We start from the raw sequence: 19,800 nt of genomic DNA on the forward strand, positions 1-19,800 counted from the left end.
GCAACCATGAACTAGGCACAGCTACTCACATTGCATAGAGGACTTGCAGGTATGGGGGGATGTCAATTAACTTTCCCAAGCCCCATGACCCTGGATTACTTGGGCCAAGGTATGGGCCCAAGTAACTAACTTAACAGACTGTTCTGTCAATCAGAACAAGTCGTCTAGCCTCTCTTTTATTTCTGTGGAATTTACAGATGTGGCAAGAATTATTTGACTATTGAATTTGAACATTGCCACTGTTGGTAGCTCTCTGCGCTATAGGGCTTGTAGCTGTCTTCTGCTCGTCCCCTCAGTGTTTCTTTTTTACACACATTCTTAAAAAGTGAAGTGTTTTAGTTTTCCGTATTTCAAGTGTGTGCGTGTATATTTCTTTTGGCTTGATCATTGTATTTAAATGCCCTTAAAAAAATTCTCCCTTCTGCCCTCCCTTTCGGACCCCTCTTCTCCGTCTGTCTCTCTGCCCCACTTTCTCTCTCCACCCCCCTCCCCCCATGAAGCTCATCTAGGCTAGATGGCCAATGAGCTTCAGGGATCTATGGCTAGATGGCCAATGAGCTTCAGGGATCTATGGCTAGATGGCCAATGAGCTTCAGGGATCTATCTATGGCTCACATTTCTTCCCCAGAGGCTGGATTGGTTTTGTTGCTGTTTGTTTTGGTCTTATTTAAGTTTTTTTATTACTTCCTTTTGGCTAAGATCAAGTGAATATCTGTTCTCAAAAATGCAAAGAGAAGTTAAATAGCAAGTAAAGTTTTGATTTATTCTCATTGTTATGTGTAATACCCATTACCATCAGGAGAATGCAAATTAAAACTACTTTGAGATTCCGTCTTGTTCTCCTGAAGAAAACAAAAGACAATGAATGCTGACAAGGCTTTGGGGAAGGAGGACCTTTCCCTTACTCACTGCAGTGGGAGTGGAAATCAGTGTGGAACTTCAAACCTAGAACTACTACGGACACAGCTGTACCACGCCTGGACACGTGCCCAAAACTCTAAGTTCTACTATAGATGTGCTTACACGTCCGTTTTCATTACTGCGTTATTTGTGTAGGGAATGGAGCCAGCCCAGGTGTCCATACATACCGTGAGGATATGATGTATCTGTGTGTGTGTGTGTGTGTGTGTGTCTGTGTACACAAAGGAAGTTTAACTGCTTAGCTGTTAAGAAAATTACCATGAAATTCACAAGAAAATAGATGTAATTTTTAATATTTGTGTGTGAATAAGGAGGCATGAAAATGGGTGTGGCTTAGGAGGCTGGACTGGAGACCAGGGGAAGGCAACCAGAGGTGCTGAGGAAGGAACAGGGGTAGGGGAAGTGGGAAGGAGGAAAGCAGGCTGGGGGCCAGGGAGCAGAAGGAGGGGGGTGGGAGGGGGTGGTAGGGGGTGGGAGGGGGAGGATTTGGGGAGAGAGATAAATTTTATCAAAAGAAAATATTCAATAGTGAAACCAATCTTAGCCTGGCGATTCTCTTCAAGGTATGTTTTTTCTTTTTGTTAATAAGTCTTTCTCCTGATTTGTCTTTTTCCTAGCATGGCAGCTCTGTCCTTTTACACCATGCTGTACAGTGTAGTGACTAGTGTGTTGTAAACTTAACTTTAAAAAAAATTTCCACTTGAGAATCTGCCTGTAATGGGCATGTTTCCCCTGATTTAACTTATTATGATATCTCACATACATTGACTAATGTCTGTCTTTGTATTATTTGCCCTGTTTTGGTCTTAGTACTTTCTCCCACCCTGAAAAGCATATTTTGCTGTCAAGCATGTGCTTCTGCATAGAGAGTCACTGACATAGAAGAGCTTTGGGAACTGCTCTCTCCAGTTGGTCAAAGTCCCCACAGCTTTCTGCTCGTCTTACCCATCATAGCAGGACCAAGACAGAAGCTCCTTCAGAGAGCGAGTGCCAGACAGGCTTGCAATCACTTAAACTGATGTGTTATGGATACCTGTACTCAGTGTTGAAAATTATAACGCAAGACATTGATTACTGGGTAACCTAGCTAATGCAATTAATATTGAGTCATAGTTTCCTATCAAACACATACAATTTTTATTTATTTATTTTTAATTAAAGTTGAGGGATAAGTGGGCTTCACCATTTGGGTAATGTTAGCATTCCTTCTAGGCAATTCATTCTCCACCCAGCAGTTACCTGGCAACAGACAGGTAGGCCTGGCCTGCTATAAAAGGGGCTGTTTGGCCCCTCCTTGCTCTCTGCCCCTTCTCTCGCTGACTCTTCTTGACCCCTCTCCTCCCCTTCCCCAATCCGTCTCTCTCTCTCCCCATGTCTCCTCTGCCTGTCTTCTGTCTGTCTTTCCCTATCTCTACTCCCTTCTCAACTCCCCTTCCCACGCCCTAAATAAACTCTATTCCACACTATATCTATTCTACACTAAACCACCTCAGGGGAAGGGGATGCCTCCGCTCGGGCCCACCGAGGCACCCCTCCCACCTCACCACACCTTTCGTTTATTCTTTTTCTCTTAAACGTTCTTTCAGCTTTCCTGTCCCTTTTCCATGTGATCTAGAAGAGACAATGTTATTAAACATGCCCTTTTGCCTTTTCATAGGCAGTATCAATAATTGGCAAAGCCAGAGGGCATCGAAGCACAGAAAGGAGTGGTTGACAGAGATGTAATTTTCAATTCCCAGTAGACGGAGCTATCACGGTCATGAAGGTGACTTGATTCCTATGGTGCTCTGTTACGTTGTGTCACGGTGACTGATTTGAGTTGAGCCACCCATGGAACCGGGAATGGGGTTTTCTTGTAAAGCACGTGATCCCTGTAGAGTTGTAGACAGTTGTTAGGGAAACCTAGGATTGAAAAGGTAATTCACTGAGTTCCTTTGTGCTCTCAATCTCGAGTGTTGGGAACATTGGCTAGTCTCAGTGAATTTTTTTCAATAGCTAAATTTTAAACTGGGGGATGCTTCATATTTAATCAGAGTAAAGTAAAAATTAATAAACAGGCTTTTTACTTTCAACATCTTTATCTTTCACTTATGGTTAGCATTTAACCTTTTAGTGCCTTGGCTTTCAAAATGGAGGTTATAATTTTGTGCTGTGTGGAACCTTAATTGATACTTACTATGGTGTGCTGTAATCATGGTATGAAAGTCTCTTCAGAATTCATAGTAACATTGCAAATAAACTGCTGAACTCTCTGGGGACACAACTGGCCTTAGTTCATTGACTTACATATTATGAGTCCTCATGCAAGCTTGGTGCCTTGTAAGGGAGGGATCATCAGGTGTGTGCTTGGTGAGGAGAATTTACTGCATCACTGCTCACATCGGGTCTGTGGCTTAGCATCAAATATGTGTGTGTGTGTGTGTGTGTGTGTGTGTATGTGTATGTATGTGTGTGTGTATATATATATGTGTGTGTTTATACATATGTATGTGTGAGTGTGAGTATGTGTGTGTATATATATATGTGTGTGTATATATATGTGTGTGTATGTGTATATATGTGTGTGTATATGTGTGTGTATATATGTGTGTGTGTATATATATGTGTGTATATAAATGTGTGTGTATTTATATGTGTGTGTGTGTGTGTGTGTGTAAAATGAGTCTGTGGCAAATAGAAATTACATAGCATCTCACTCCCCATGTGCACTTGTAGCTGATGCCGCTGTGCCTTCCTATACTGTCTGAGGACATGCAGGGCCCCTGGGCACTTCCCTTCTTCTAAAAATGACTACCACTTTCTTCCCTAGTGCAGAGGCATTTCTTCACATGCCCAATTACTGGAAATTTCTTAATGTACTTCTTTTTTAAAACAATGTTGCCTTTGCAAGAGAACTATAGTACCATGGATGTCACTGACACCATGTTCCTACACAGCGCTCTCAAACCTTGTTTTTCTCTTCAGCCCTCCATACTCTCCTTCCTCAGTCTTAGCTCTAATTGCAGTTTTCCTCACTCAAGAAAGCAGAAACAGCCCAAGGAGAACTGTGTTCCTCCATGCTGTGCACTGCCAGAGCCTGTTGAGATTCCCACTCAGGAAGGGCATTTTTCATGCAGGCGGTGATCCAGACAGAAAGCAGCAGAGAGAGTGAAACCATGAGAAGAAAGTGGCTCAGGAGGATCAGGCAAACTGGGTCCTAGTCAGCCATGATGTCTTCAGAGGCTCAATGACTGAAGGCAGCTGAGGCTGCCCCACAAGTGGAGGTAGGTGGTTCCTGGGACACTTCCTTGTGTCGGAAACTTTAGGAACCACGGTAAATAAGAAGAGTTGGATCTTTTGAATGCTGCTAAGCGCTAAAACATCATAAAAATTACAATCCTCAATATTTTAAAAATGTTACAGTTTATTCATGTGTACTAGGAGGTCAGGCCCTGCAGTCACAGGCAGTTGTGAGCTGCTGGGTGTGGAAATTTAACTTAGGTTCTCTACGAGAACAAGGTCTGCTTTCCACTCGAGCCGTCTCTCCTGCTCAAACCCTAGTATTTGTTGTAATAAAACACACACACCATCTTAACTGTTTCAGTCCATTTATAGTGATCCGCATCTGTCGTTACTGTCTGCTTCCAAAATCGTTACATAAACTCTGTATTCAGCAAACCTTAACTAACCCTCTCCCTACTAGTCTTAAAAAACGTGTTCTGTCTCTATAAATTTCCTTACCCTAGATGTGGAATCCTATCTTTTTTTGTGACTTCTTTTATTTAGCATAATATATGTTTGCTTTCTACTTTCATTTTTTAAAAAGATTTATTTATTTGTTTTAGGTAATATTCTCAGTGTCTTCAGACACACCAGAAGAGGGCATCAGATTCCATTACAGATGGTTGCGAGCCTCTGGAAGAGCAGTCAGTGCTCTTAACCGCTGAGCCATCTCACCAGCCCCGTGTGTTTTCTATTTCTATTAAAAACACAGTGACCAAAACCAGCTTGGGTTCATTTCATCGTACAGCTTACAGGCCATCATGGAGGGAAGTCAGGACAGGAACTTAGCAGAAAAACCCAGGAGGGAGGGAGGAACTGAAGCAGAGACCGTGGAGAGCGTGCTTGTTGGTTGGCTCCTCATGGGCTGCTCAGCCGCTTCCTTAAACACCTGTTCACAGTGGAGTGGGCGCCCACGTCAATTCATTAATCAAGGAAATGGCCCACAGCTCGCCACAGTACAACCTGACAGAGGCAAATCTTTCAATTAAGGTTTCCTCTTCCCAGATGACTCTAGCTTATATCAAGTTGACAACAAAAGGAAAAAAGAACTACTCAGCACACATGTTTTTAAGGTTCAACCCTGATTTGGTGTGGTTCAGACTTTCATTGTTATAAGGGCTTGATGATGCTCTATCGTATATAGCCTCAATCTAGTTTGTGACAGTGGTGCAACTCACTGTCTGGCCTTGAACTCACTGTGTAGCTAAGGATGGCCTTGAACCGTGATCCTCTGCTTCAGTGTCCCAAGTGCTGGGATGATGGCGTGTGCCACCATGCCCCGTCTCTCAATTATTTAAGCAGACTTCATTATTACTAGGTAATGGATCCTTTCCTTCTCAATGGTTGAGAATGCCTCTTTCCCCCAGCACTGTTCAGATTGGATTGTCTCTGTTTTTTTTTCTCCTCTTAATAACCTTAAAACCTGTTTTGTCCACCTGAAGGAAAGAGCCAGTTCCAAAATTGAGTATTTCTTAAGGAGGCCAGGCAGTTTCCCATGACAATTAGGTTGCTAATATAGGCATCCTTTACAGTACAATTCCTTTTAACACCTACTTGAAAAAAAATTTACTTAGCCTTTCTATTCATCACAACTAAAGTATTATACCTATGGTTTTTCATGTATTAATTCTGTGTTTTATTATTTCCCATACCCATTGTTGCTGGTGCAAGTTGTATGTCATGACCTTTGATTGAGTCTGAGGTTACATATCAGATAGCAGGTGGAATCCTACCTCGTGGCTCCTGGTTCAGTTATTTATTTATTTATTTATTTATTTATTTATTTATTTATTTATTTTTCTCAGTAGCATTAGTTCATTCAACTTTTAACAATCTTGAGAGCCAGGGTATGTGACTCACACCTGCCGTCCTAGCACTTGGGAGGCTGAGGCAGGAGACTATAGAAAGTCCAAGGCCAGCATAGGTTAAAGTGAGGACCAGGCTAGCCTAGGCTATCAAGGTGAGGCACTGCCAGAAAACAACAAATCTTGAGGCATAATTTAAATGTAATGAAACGTTGATAGTTAGGTGGTCAGTTTGATGAGTGTAAACAAACCTGCGTTCTTACATAAATGATATTCAAATCATTGCATCACCCCAGAAAGTTATCTTTGCATTCTGTTGCCCTACCCGAGCTCCAAGGTCCTTCACATGGCATTGTACAGGGTGCACCTTTAACGCTGTCTTCATTGTTGTTGTTGTTGTTGGGTTGTTTCTCTGTTGCTATTTTCTGATTAAGCACGGATGTTTGCAGTTCACCTAGATTGTCACCAGCCTGGTGTTAATCGTGTCATATTAGATTGTTCAGCTCTTGTTGAATAGGTAGGTTGTTTTACAGTTTTGGCCATTATGAGCATTTATGTAAAGAATCATTGTATATGGTGTGTGTGTGTGTGTGTGTGTGCATGTGCGTGTGCGTGTGTGTGTGTGTCACTTGTGCATGTAGAGGTCAGACGACACCTTCGGGCGTTAGTTGTTGCTTTCTCTTTGAGATAAGGTTCTGTCTGTTGCTTACCCACTGTAGTGGCCTAGCTGGCCTGAGGACTTCTGGGGAGTCTCTTGTTTCTGCCTTCCATCGTATTATAGGAACACAGGCAGGAATTACAGGTGTGAGCTACTACTTTTAAACGTTTTGTGAGTTCTGGGGATCAAACTCAGGTCCTCATGCTTGCAAGTACTCTACCTGCCAAGCCATCTTCCCCGCTGTCTGAGTCTTTGTTTGTAGACAGGATCTCTCTATGTAGCCCTGTCTGTTCCAGAACTTGCTGTGTAGACTAGACTGGCCTTGAACTCACAGATGTACCTGTCTCTGCCAGTGTCTCCCAAGTTACTGGTCTGTATGAGTCTTTTATAGACACACATGTTTACTGCTCTTGGAAGTGACCTGGTTGGGTTTTTGTCAACCTAACACAAGCTACCGTTATCTGGGGAGAGGAGTCTTAATTGAGAAATTGTCTCATCCAGATTGCCTGTAGTCCAGTGTGTGGTAATTGATTGTTGATTGATTAGAGAATCCAGCCTACTGTGGTGCCACCCCTGGGCCTGTGGTTCTAGATAGTGTTAAGAAAGCAGGCTGAGGAAGCCATGAGGAGCTAGCCAAGCCAATAAGTGTTCTTTCATGGCTTCTGCTTAGCTCCTCCTCCAGAGTCCTGCCTTGAGGTTCTACTCTGACTTCCTCAATGACAGACTCTGATGTGTAAGTGTCAGTGAAATAAACCCTTTCCTCTCCACATTGCCTTTGATAATGGTGGCTTTATCACGGTAATAGAAACCCTAAGACAGTAAATAAATAACTGGAAATGTATTGGTACTTAGGGTGGTAAATACATTTGACTTTTACAGGAAACTGTCAGACATTTTACAATATAGTTGTAGTCATATTATCTTCTGTTCATATCAGCAAATATGAATTCTTTTTTTTTCACCTTCCCTAATACTTAGGTTTAAAGGCTAAGTGGAGGTGGGATTTGTCAGACAAAAGGACAGCTTAGCAGAGGGCATTGTGAGTCAAAAAGAAAAGGACAACATGGGAAGTGCTTGAGGTGACTGATACACCCTGGGGAGCTGAGCATGGGGCCCCTTTGTAAAGGGCTTTGAAAGACGGGTGAATGAATATGTGATATGCTGACCTAGAAAGTCCTCTAATGTTGGTCAAGGAGTAACTACTGTGCGTGTGCAAATAGACCTTATCGGTTAACAAAGGCAACTGAGCCAGCACTTGAATTGCAAACCCTGGGCTCAATGCTCCCAGCACTGCAAAAACAAAACCATACAAACAGAGCAGATCTACCTCAGGGAAAGTGTTTTTGAAGGAAATCAGCTGCAGGTATGCTTTGTTCCTCCTCCTGATCAAACATTTGGAGACACATATCACTGTTCATGCATGAGGACTGTCCTTGCTGAAGTCCATAGCTGCCGCCTCTTGAGGCAGTGGGTGGTTCTGTGCTTGCCTACCTATTCCCACATTTGGGACACACGGCTGTGGTTTTTAAGTATTTTCTCCTCTGATTTCTGTGACTACCTGTCTTTATTTCATCTCCCCATTCCTACCCCAGGACTGTCACTCCTTTGTAGTCTAGACCTGGGCTTTCTAGCCTCTAGTTGATGGTTCAGTAGTTACTTCCTTCCCTGTCTGTTTTCTCCTTATACTGTTTCATAAGACTTCACTGACTAAGTATATACCAAGAAATTCCTTCTAGCTAGGCCACATAGCTGCCTATTTCTGCCTATTTCATGTTTCCCCAAACATGTCTGAACTCACCAAAATGCTACCACAGTCTCTATAGCACAAGCTAAAAAGTAGGACTCTCTTGAACTTTCTCCTACATTTAATACACTGAGAAGTCCTATTCTTTCTTCTTCCATACACTTCTCTTTAACCCACTGATCTTACCCTCCCTCCTCCCCTATTAAAGCCTCAGTCATCTTGACAGTTGGCTTAAGCATCTGCCATGGTGACGTCAGCCTCCATTCCTAGCTCAATACTGATGAATGCTGTTTCCCATCTCAGAAAGCTGTATGAGAGTCAGTGAGTTTTGGATCCTCATCTGCTAACTTTCCCTGAGAGCTGAGACTCCAGCACAGAGGTTTTTGGTCCTGTTTTTACAGTAATTCCCAGAGTCTTAGAAGGCATCCAGACTGGTGCTTTCACTGGGAGATTTATCACATGATTCCTTCAGCAGTTTTATTTTGTGGCTGATAATTCTAATTGCATGATTCCATAGTTATCTCTCAGTTATGTTTAAAACCCTTGCTGTCTCAGGTCTAGACTAGGAGCCTGAGAATCAGACACTCAGAGACTCTCTGATTCTCTGCACAGAGTGTGCAAGCATTGGAACCCGACTTTGATCGCAGCACCCAGATGCAATGCAACACATCCAGTGTGGGAAGAGAAGCAGAGACAGAAGGGCCTGTGGGTGAGTCATTCTAGCTGAGGTTCAGTGAAAGATCCCATCTCAAAAATAAGATGGAAGCCTGTTGAGGTGGCTTAGTAAAGGTGAAAGTCTTTCATATAAGCCTGATGACCTGAGTTCTATCCTTGAATCCCTGGTGGAAGGAGAAAACTAACTCCTGTAAGCTGTGCTCTAACCCTTCACATGTACACCATGTGACATGCATGTACCACAATCTTGCACACACAAGTAATGAAACTTAAAATTAAAAGATGAGGCAGAGAATGATTGAAGAAGATACCTAACAATCTCTGTGCTTTTCCATGAACACATATATACTTATGCATTCAAACACCACATATGTATGTATGCACACAAATGGAAGTAACATTTGAAAGCCATGAGATGTCTAAGAGGTAAATCTAAGTGAGATCATATTACAGAGGCATTCATGCTATCATTTTTCCTCTTTTAATTGTTTGGATTGTTTTTACCAGTGCTTAAACTTAACTGGACCTTAGCTTGAGGTTGTTTGGGGTAGGGATGGTTTTGCTGTTAGAAATGAGATAAGTTGTCCCTAAGTTTTGCTGGGGCCATGATGATACTAATTAGCAGATCTACAGTCTGTGGCCATTCTTTCTCGCTTCTTCACTTCCTCTCAAACAGTTTAGAATTGGAAGTGGCTTTAAAAGCTCCTGCCTCTTTATTCTTCCTTCCCCTCTTCTCTCCCCTAGCCTTCCCTTTTTGTCTTCCTTCTCTAGCTCAACCTCTTGTTTGGTGTGTGTAGCTTGTAGGATTTGTACTACTGGATCTGACTGGAGACAACAGATACAGAATCTCTACTGAAACACCATGTGGACTTAACATTAAACCTAAATAAAGCATTCAAAACATCACATGGTTCTTTCATAGTAAATAAATAAATGAAAGTTATGCTGTAGGTTAACTTTCTGAACTGCTGGTTTCCCAGTGAGAATGTGCTAAGGATACAGCAAACAAACACAAGCACCATTTGGGCTGATTTCTAATTTGTTCTTTGACATTGTGCCTTTTAATTTACAGTTTCTATATAGTTCTTCAAGTCAATAGACTTTATTCTTTCGTTGGTTTTGAAGAATGGTTAAATAGAATAGTCCCCATAGAGTCCTTCTCCTATAATTCCCTACATAATTTTGGTACATTGGTATATTGTTATTGATGCAAGTCCATAGTATATTAAGGTTTACTCTTTGTGTTGTACATGTATGAGGTTCTGACACATATGTAATGACACATGTCTCTCATTACTGTGTCCTATAGCTGTACTACTTGATAAGGGAACTTTCATTACCCTAAAAACTCTTATGCTTTACCTCTCCTTTTCCCTGAACCCTGGCAACCACTGTTTGTCTCCGTTTTCAGAATATCACGTAGTTAGAGTGAAACAATGCATAGCAAAGTAGCCACTTCATCTTGTAAAATTGTGAAGGGCTTGCATTTGTTTACAGTTCTTTGAACTTGACAGCCTTTTTTGATTGCTATGTCTCAGGCCTCACTGAACTGTGCCCAGGCTTAACTCAGCTCTTTATTTGTGGGCGATGTCCAGTGTCTTGATGTGCTTGATGTGCTATTCATCCACTTGCTAACTGAAGGACAATTTGGTTACTTCTTTGGGCAATTATGAATAAAGTTGCTATCAATATTTCATGTCTTGATTTTTTTATGTGCACATAAATGTTCAGCTTATTTGAATACAGTTGCTGGGTCATATGGTAAGAAAATGCTTACTTTTATAAGAAACTACTGGATTGTGTGAAAGGGAAAGTATCTGCCTAGGACACCTCAGAACCAAGTTCTCAGCACAAAGGAGATTTATTTGCCCCAGAAGGACAGAGGGCAGGGAATGAGAGACGAGGACAGGAGATAGAGGACAAAGGAGAGGGGGAAGGGAACAAGGAAGGGTGAACAGGGATGTTTGTCCAGGAGTGGAACGAAGGGCTGCCCCTGTTAGAGAGGAGACAGATGTGGCCCACAGAAAAATGTGGTTTATAAATATAAGAGGAACTCCTGTTTTAGGATAAGGTATTTAATTTTAATTGGGCATGTTAATTTGTCGAGCCAAAGCGGCTTTTGATTGCTGGATTTCAATAGGGGAGAAGAACAAGTCTTGCCACAGCCATGTTTGCTAGCCTGGGCCAGAGTCCCTTCACCATGGAGTTAACCCAGCCTCAGTGAATAAGAGTCCCTTTGGTCACGACTGGTGAGCTGGCGTGCACTTTAGTCTCATCCACTTCCAAGTCTGAGGAAGAAGGGTGGTTTGAAGCCAGCCAGAGCATCATAGTGAAACCCTGTCTCACAATGGGGGAAAGAAAAAGGACAGTTCCCATTGTTCCACATCTTGTTAGTGCATGCTACTGTCAGCTTTTGGACCAGCCTTTCTAGTAAAGTGGTATAGTAGTCTCTCATTTTCACCTGAAGTTTCTTTGACAATCATACAATGAATAGCTTCTTTGTTACGTGCCTGTTACCATCTGTGTTCTCTCTGATGAGGAGTCCACACACTTACTCATTTTATTTTTTAATAATTATTTTATTTTTCATATTGTGTGATGGGGGTGTGTATACATAAGTGCTCATGCCCGTGGAAGCAGAAGTATCAAGGCTCCATGGAGTTGCAGGTTCAAGTGGTTGTGAGCCATCAATGTGGATGCTGGAAACCAAGCTCAGGTCCTCTTAAAGGCAGTGTGTATGCTCTTACCCACTGAGCCATCTCTCCAGCTCCTTAATGCTTTTTTAACATTTCCACATGATTTGGGCGGTGTTCTCCTAAACTTAGTTTTAAGTAATTGTATGTGGGAGCTGCTATGTCCATAATGTGTCTAAATATCCTTACTTAAATTTTCAGTAGTTTTTCTGGCGATCACCTCTTGCTTTGAAGTCTGAAGAGTTACATACTCCTGAGGTCCGCTCATTCCCATCTGAGGGAAGAGCCACCCAGTATACGTGCCAATCTAATTATGTCCAGCTGGGTTATGCCTGCATCTGTAAGAGGCCGGCTTGCATTTAGAGCTACCTGTGACTCAGGCTAAGTCGTGACTCAGGCTTAAGATGAACAGTTCTGGAATGTTTAAATGGACCAGATGCTGTTTACTTTTGGGCTAGGAGATCCTCCTGAATGTTTCCGAGCCAATCAGGTTGGACTACCAGGTGGTCAGTTAGAAAAACAGGTTGGAGTGACAGGTAATCCTCCCTACGACTGTAGTGCCATATCTAAGCAGAAACCATGCACACACGAGTGGAAAGAAAGTTATATCTTAGGACGTGTTCTCTAGTTCCCTGTTGCTTATGCAACAATTTGAACACATGAAGATGAATTATAGAGGAAGTTTTGCTTTTAAGGAACTTCATTTTGTTGGAGACTTAAGAATGGGCCACAGAGATTCACAAGGTCTGGTTCATTTGTCTCCATTCGTTTAAGTGGTTTCTTCTAGACAACATACTGGTTTTTAGTTCACTTTTAGACTCGTATTTGAAGCATATAGACTCCTGATGTTCAGAATCATTGCTGACAAAGTTGCATCGGTGTCTACCACACTTGTGTTCTAGTCTCTTAACCTCTATTCTTTGCTCCTCTCTTTTGCACTCAGTGGTCTTTCTACCTTTTGTGATTTTTAAAGGAGCATTTAATAAAATTTTTCCTCTCACTTTTCTTAGCACACCAGCTATTTGTATGTGCTGAACTCTTCTTGTTTTCTTTAGTGGCTGCCCTAATGTCTGCAGTGAACATTTACAACTAAGTCAAGCACAGCTTCTGGTAACACTATCCATCGCTTTGTAGGCCATGCAGATCACCTCTCCTACCAAAAGAATCCCAGCTCTTCCTCTTGTTATTTGTCGTATTGTATTAGTTCTAGCTTACATTCCATGCATACATACATATGTGCATATACTCGCACGTACACATGTATACACATACAACACAGGAGATACATATATAAGCACACATAGTGTGCTGTTATTATTTTAAAATGTCATCTGTTAATAGTTAGATGTTTTTACTTCACCCTAATTTATTTTCTTCAGTGGTTTTCTTTTCATAGAGATCTGAGTTTCTGACTTTTTTTCTCTCTTCCTAAAGAAGTATTCCCCACTTCCCAGGCTAGTCATGTACCTAGGATATTAAATAAGGATAACCTTGTAGAGTACAAAGTCTAGGTTGGTGATTTTTGTTTTTTCCTCTAGACACAGAATATTCTGCTTCAATCTCTTACTGGTTGAATGCTTTCTGTTGATATAAAAACAAACAAAACAAAACAAAAGCAAACAACGCAGTGTTCACCGGAAAGAAAATAAAAGATAGTTTATTCTGGAGCTAGTTTGAATGACCGTGGCACAGGAGCCAGGCGAAATTTCATGGAGTTTTATAGTTTTATAAAACAATGGTGTGTACCTCACAGAGGCAGGCACAGCAAAATGAGGGAATCTTTTCTACAGGCCTCAAAAGCTATCTGATAATATTCTTAGCTTTTGGGTTGGTGGAAGCCAGTGGGTTTGCTAGGTTAATGGATTCCCAAAAGTTTTTATCTATTATTCATACAATGTTAGTACATACACAGAGGTGTGGACAAGATGGGCTATCCAGGGGCAAATGTTAGCCCAAGACAAGGTAACTGTCTAACACGTCAATCTTCTTCCCACAGTATTGTGATTCTGGCCAGTCAGTCTGTAGACACAGCACCTTCCCTGGATTCTCCTTCACAGTTTTGAGTCTGATGACGCTCAAATCCTTAGCTTACTTATTAGATGCCTGTTCCCCCACTAGCTTTTTTCAAGAATGATTTCTCTATCTTTGATTTTTCTGTGATTTGAAAATACATCTCTAAATTCAATTCTTGTTTGTTTCTTTGCTTGTTTGGTTTTGCATTTATCCAACTTGGTGTTTGCCAAGCAACCTGGGTCAGAATGTCCTTCCTGCTAAGAAGAACTTGTGTCAGCTCTAGTTAGTAGTTTCCTCATTCAGAACCAGGATGACTCCTTTAGTCTCTTGCTCCCATCTACCAGCTTCTGCTCCCCTATGGCTTGCCAACTCCACACTTCAGTGGATACACGAGTTCTAATGTCCAAGGCAATGGGACGGTGTGTGGACTGCTTTAGCCTCTGGGTCTTCGTGGCTTCTGCTGTCTCTGCTGAAGCTGTGTTTTGTCCTTGTGGAGTCTCTTCCCTCAGCTTGGCTTTCTTCTGGTGCTTGTGCTCCCAGGTTGTCCCTTGCCTTGGATGTGGTTAGCACACGGCTTTCCTTTAGTTGAGTCACTTGGGAGGATGGTGGAACAAGACTCAGCCCTAGGCCAGCGTGTTCCATGCCCCTGAAGCCAGCTCCTGTCACTACTGACTGCTGGCTCTTCTAGAACCCTTCCGTCGTCTTCTGGCTCCTGTGGCTCTGAGTCCTGTGTTGGGTGCCATGCCTTCCAGACAAGCAATTGGTGAGCATGGACAGGCCCTGCACTAAATGGCAACTGCTCCCAAAGCTCCTTAAGCACAGAGGGCTCCCAGATCTCCTCTCCATGCTCCTTTCACCACACTGTTATCTTGTTTCTCCACATGTCCTGCTGTCTCAATCCTCCTATTGTGCACTTCTGCTGCTTAGCTTCTCGCTCTGTGGAGTAATCTTTTCTGTCTTATCTTAACTCTTCTCCCTCATCAGGTCATACAGAGACAGCGTCTAATCTGCCATCTTTCCCAGAAATACTTTTTTAAAAAATAGTATCATTGTTTCAAAATGAGAGGTTAAGAACTTTAAGTATTATTCTTTTTAAATGCTTGTAGTATTCCCTCTGATACCATAATTTTTAGATTTTGTAGAGTTTGTTAAGTGAATATTTCAATGCTTTTACAGGATTTGTAAATGATGACACTGATGCTATTGTGTTTAACTTACCTTAAAACTCTTCAGTTAAAAATAATACTGTTTAAGTTGTTTTTAAAATCACAGCATTGACTAAAAGTAGAATAAAGGAACTGAAGTTTCCTCGTGCAATTTCAAGGTTGGTAACTGGATAAACATCAGAAACAAGTCAGTGTAGGGAAGGAAGGAAAGACAGACAACAGTTATTAGAACCTCTTGTAACTCAGGTACTATCCTGCTTTCATACATTATCATGTTTAGCGTCTTCAAGAACTCACGAATGGAAATATTACTAGTACTTATTTTATAGAAAAATGACTTAAAAATACTCTTTCTTGTGCCAGATGACTAGTGATAAAGGTCAATTTTTACTCATAAACCTTTGGTGTCATTGACTATTGTTTTTTTAAAGGGAAAATATGTAAGATAAAAAGCATAGTGTTATACAGTAAAGTAACTGAGCGGGTGGAAAAGGCAGTGCTAAGAAGTAATGTGAATCCTGCTGTACTAACCACGTCTGCAGCACTTGTCAGGCTGCGGTGTAACCTGATGGACCCCTGTGCACAAGTCAGGTTCACACTGCCAGGAGGTATTGCTGATGGAGGTGGGTTTTAGGGAGGATCATCTGTGTCCTTCATTGTAAGTTTTGGATTTAAAGGAAAAAAAATCTACCATTAGTTTATATCATTTGAGAGTGATGTTTTCTCAATGAGTGGATTGCAATGAACAGTCTGTATTCTGGTATGAAACGGTTTGTTATTTGGTCTTAGAATTGAATTTTCAGATACTTTGGGGTACCTATGAAGTTTATAAACACTGGCATAAAGTTTGTTTTGGTTTGATTTTTGTTTTTGTTTTGTTTTGTTGTGCAATATAGCAAGTCAGCTTGGCTACTTTTTCATATGCTTAGGAAAAACTGATCTTAGCTTCCAGTATAAATCTAAGAAAATATGAAAAGTGCTTGTGGATAGGTTATAACAAAATCACAGTAAAATGGCTGTCTCAAGTTTAATACATATGTTTATATAAATTTTTTAAATTTCTCAAGTATTAGTTATGTGTGAAATAATGATCATTTTATATCCTAGACTCTGCAGTCACTTCCATTTACCTCCTTGCTTTTAATGCTCCTAGGTTATCGAATCCCTGGGAATTATTATTTATAAAGCACTGGACTATGGCTTGAAGGAGAATGAGGAGAGGGAGCTGAGCCCTCCTCTCGAGCAGCTCATCGACCAAATGGCCAATACCGCGGAGGCGGATGGAAGCAACGATGAAGGGTACGGGGCAGCAGATGAGGGCCCAGACGAGGAAGACGGAGAGAGGAGAAGCAGCGCGGCCATTCGGTCCTATCAAGATGTCATGAAGGTAGACTGAGTGTTTGTCTCCCTGGGAGTTGTCATCTCAGGTTAAGAGTGGCTGGTGTGACCCAGCATTTGAGAGTAGTTTCCAGGCTTTGTACAGCCTGGCTTTGGCCTTCGCTGGGTCACAGCTCTTGACCACATCTAGGTTATCTTGGTGTCACCTCAGTCTGGCTGCACATGACGCTGTCAGCTGGCTGCTGCATTTCCTGTCTGTGGGGTAGATGGCACCTGCAAGTGGCTCTGTACTGAAGTCTGAGCTGCGCCGGTCACAGCTCTGCACCGGTCACAGTTCACTGTTCTGTGGATTTTTACTCTGGCCTTCCCAGAGGATCTGTGCACAATGATAAGACTGAAGTTTTCTTTGTCAATTTTGCTGCCTACACGAAGGGTAAATGTATAGAGATAAAAGCTATGAAGGATTTGACAAATTAGCCTTGTGATACTCTGTTCTGAGTTATATAGATAGAATCTTTACTAGTTTTTTCTTTGGTTGTTTTTTTTTGTTTTTGTTTTTTTTTTAGGTTTTTTGTTTTTTAAATGTATATCCCTTCAGAATATAGAGAAACACCATGAAAACAGTGTTTTTCAGTTGTGCTTTGTGCTGTGTACCTGGGTGCATCCCTGTTTCTCAGGAGAAACAACCGTCAGGACTCCAAAGGGATTATCCAAGATATCCTCTTCTTCCTCACCTCCTCCCTTTCCTCCAAAAATTTTTTGAGGGAGGGAGGGAGGGAGGGAGGGAGGGAGGGAGGGAGAGAGAGAGAGAGAGAGAGAGAGAGAGAGAGAGAGCGCGAGCATGTGCGTGGCCAGCAGAAGGTGACAAATGCCTTGAAACTGGAATTACAAGCTGTTGTATGCTACCTACATTAACTTTTCACAAATGTTATTCATTTTAGATATTCTAGATGTTAAGGACTATATTTAAAATAGACATGAAAGGCTAGTGTCCTAAGTGACATAAGCCATAGAAAAAGAAATTTTGTTTTCCCTCATGTGAAAGGAAAACAAAACTGATCCGAACATAAACTGGAGGTTAGTAGGGTTAGGCACGTTGACTGGTCATTGTGGGCATGTGCCTGTGTGAAAGTTATACCTACCCCATTAATGCATACAGTTACTGCAGAGTAGTCAAAATAAAATAAAGAAGACTATAAACACAGTTGGAGGCTGGCAGACCAAAACTGACCTAATTCTGTGAAAACCACTAATAAACAGTGATGGAAAATGTAAAGAACAGAAGATATTACATGAGAAGCAAAATTTACATTCTGACAGTGGCCACAGGCTTGGGGAGGCTGCAGAGGAGGGAAGAGCACAGGGACCGTGGTCTGAAGTCAGCCCCGCACCAGGACTCATGGGCGGCTCCCACTGTGCAGGGTTAGCCGGTGAATGGAAGCCTTCGAATTCTCACTCAGCAGCAGTATATAATGACTTACTTTTTAAAAAGGTTCTTAGGCGCCTAACAATTAGAATGAATTCATTTTACCTATTTTTTAAATTTGAGCCACTATGCCTATGAAAAAGTAAATTAGTAAAAGTGTACTTAAGACATATTTTGTAGTCTGGAGGAGAGCCGTACCTCATCAGTTCTAGTCTTAGCACCTTTGTTTGAGAATATCATAGCTTCACTGTCCGCTTTTGGTTTCCAGTGTTACTCAACCTTGCCTATACATGTCTCGTTTTTGTAAATATTGTGACTGCTCTTTTCAACTGAATGATGGGAAATTGCTAAGATGTTTAACAAGTTTTGAAAATTTGAAACAAATACCATAAAACCCATTGTTTATGACAATAGAGACAGACAAGAGTCTGTGGTTCAGTGGGATCAGTTAGCAATGACTGCTTGGCTTTGTTGAAAGAGAAGACAAAGAATTAACTAATGAGGAAATATGACTGTTCTTTCTCTTTTTAAACTTTTAATTAGTGTGTGTGAGAGTACTCGGGTGCCTTAGTGCATGTGCATGTGCATGAGCGTGTGTGTGTGAGAGAGAGAGAGAGACAGACAGACAGACAGACAGACGGACAGAGGACTACTTTGTAAAGGTAATTATCTCTTTTCACCTTTGCGTGAGTTCCAGGATCACCTGTACCCGCTGAGCCATCTCACCAAACTCTGATTTCTTTGTGATCATTAGATGTAGAAACATGAAACTAAGTTACAATAATACAACTGATAAGGATTCTAGGATCTTATACATTTATTTTCATTTAGTGTTAAAGCTCTCTGAGTATATAACATACAAACACTTCATATTTTATTCATGCCTCGATTATGCTGGAAAGAAAGCATATACACACAGGTTAAGTATAAAATACATGTAATTAGATTTTTGACTCCACCTGGGCTCTCTGCTGCTGATTCTAGAGCCACACGAGTGTACACACAAAGTTAGACATGTGTTCCTCTTCAATAAAGAGGCTGGAGAAGGCTGAGCAGTGAAGCTTGCTCATCTTCCAGAGGACTCAGGTTGATAATAGTCTTCATAAATGTGATTTTTGCTGGTTCGCTCTTGATGAACAGCTTATGCAATTTGACACTGAATTACTGCCCTGCAAAATACATTCTAGAGTTGGGGGTTTAGTTCAGGAGTAGAGCACTGGGTTTGATCCCCATCTCCAGGAAATAAAAGTCTTAATTAAGGAAATCATTTTGAGTTTGAATGGGAAACTGTTAAATTTGGATATGACATAACCCCACGAAGGCTCTTGTTAAAGCCTGGTCTCCACCTGTGGTGCTATTTAGAGGGGATTGAATCACAAAGGTGCTATGATGACTTCATCAGTGCTTTCTTGCTCTGATGAGATCATAGTTGGGTTGACCTTGTTGGAGGAAGTAGGCCTTTGTGGGGTGCCTTTGAAGGGTACTCTCCTCCGCTGGCCCTCTCTCTTTCCACCCGTCCACCATGATACAGCCACAGTACTCTACCACATCTTACCGCATGCTGTTCAGTCTCTCACCAGCAGAGCTGAGTGAGCATGGACTGAAACCTGTGAAGCCGGGCCTCAGAGTTAACCCTTTGTTTTTCTCAGTACTTTGTCACAGCAAAAATAGGAACACAGAAAAGAAACATGAAAAGCAATAGAGCTACTACTGACCACCTTTTATTTTTTTGACTTTTCATAATTTTTTTCCCTTGATATTCTTTTTTTGTTTGTTTTGAGACAGGGTCTCATTATGTAGCTTTGTCTGACTGACTATGTAGACCAGGCTGGCCTCAAACTCAGAGTCCCTCCTGCCTCTGCCTCTGGAGTGCTGGGACCTTTGGTGTGTGCAACTCCACCTTCGTTTGACTCTTAAAATAAAACAGTATTTTATGAGCCCAGGCTGGCCTTGAACCTTCTACATAGTGGAGGATAACCATGGATTCCTGACTTTCCTGTCTCTGCCTACCAACTGGTAGGATTGATTATAGGCATGCACTGACCTTCCCAGCTCTCTTTTATTCTTTCTTAGAAATTGTTAAAATATAACTTATTTTTC

General features: G+C 41.6%; 1 protein-coding gene across 1 annotated transcript in view; it reads left to right on the forward strand.

Annotated features, from left to right (window-relative positions):
• Positions 1–19,800, forward strand: part of Spire1 (spire type actin nucleation factor 1) — a 126,813-nt gene that overhangs the window by 45,285 nt on the left and 61,728 nt on the right. The window contains 1 exon segment of the mRNA XM_032885769.1: positions 16,090–16,323. Coding sequence (XP_032741660.1) covers positions 16,090–16,323 — 234 coding nt within the window.

The sequence above is a fragment of the Rattus rattus genome, chromosome 15 (genome assembly GCF_011064425.1).
Source record: "Rattus rattus isolate New Zealand chromosome 15, Rrattus_CSIRO_v1, whole genome shotgun sequence".
In the NCBI taxonomy this organism is placed as follows: Eukaryota; Metazoa; Chordata; class Mammalia; order Rodentia; family Muridae; genus Rattus; species Rattus rattus.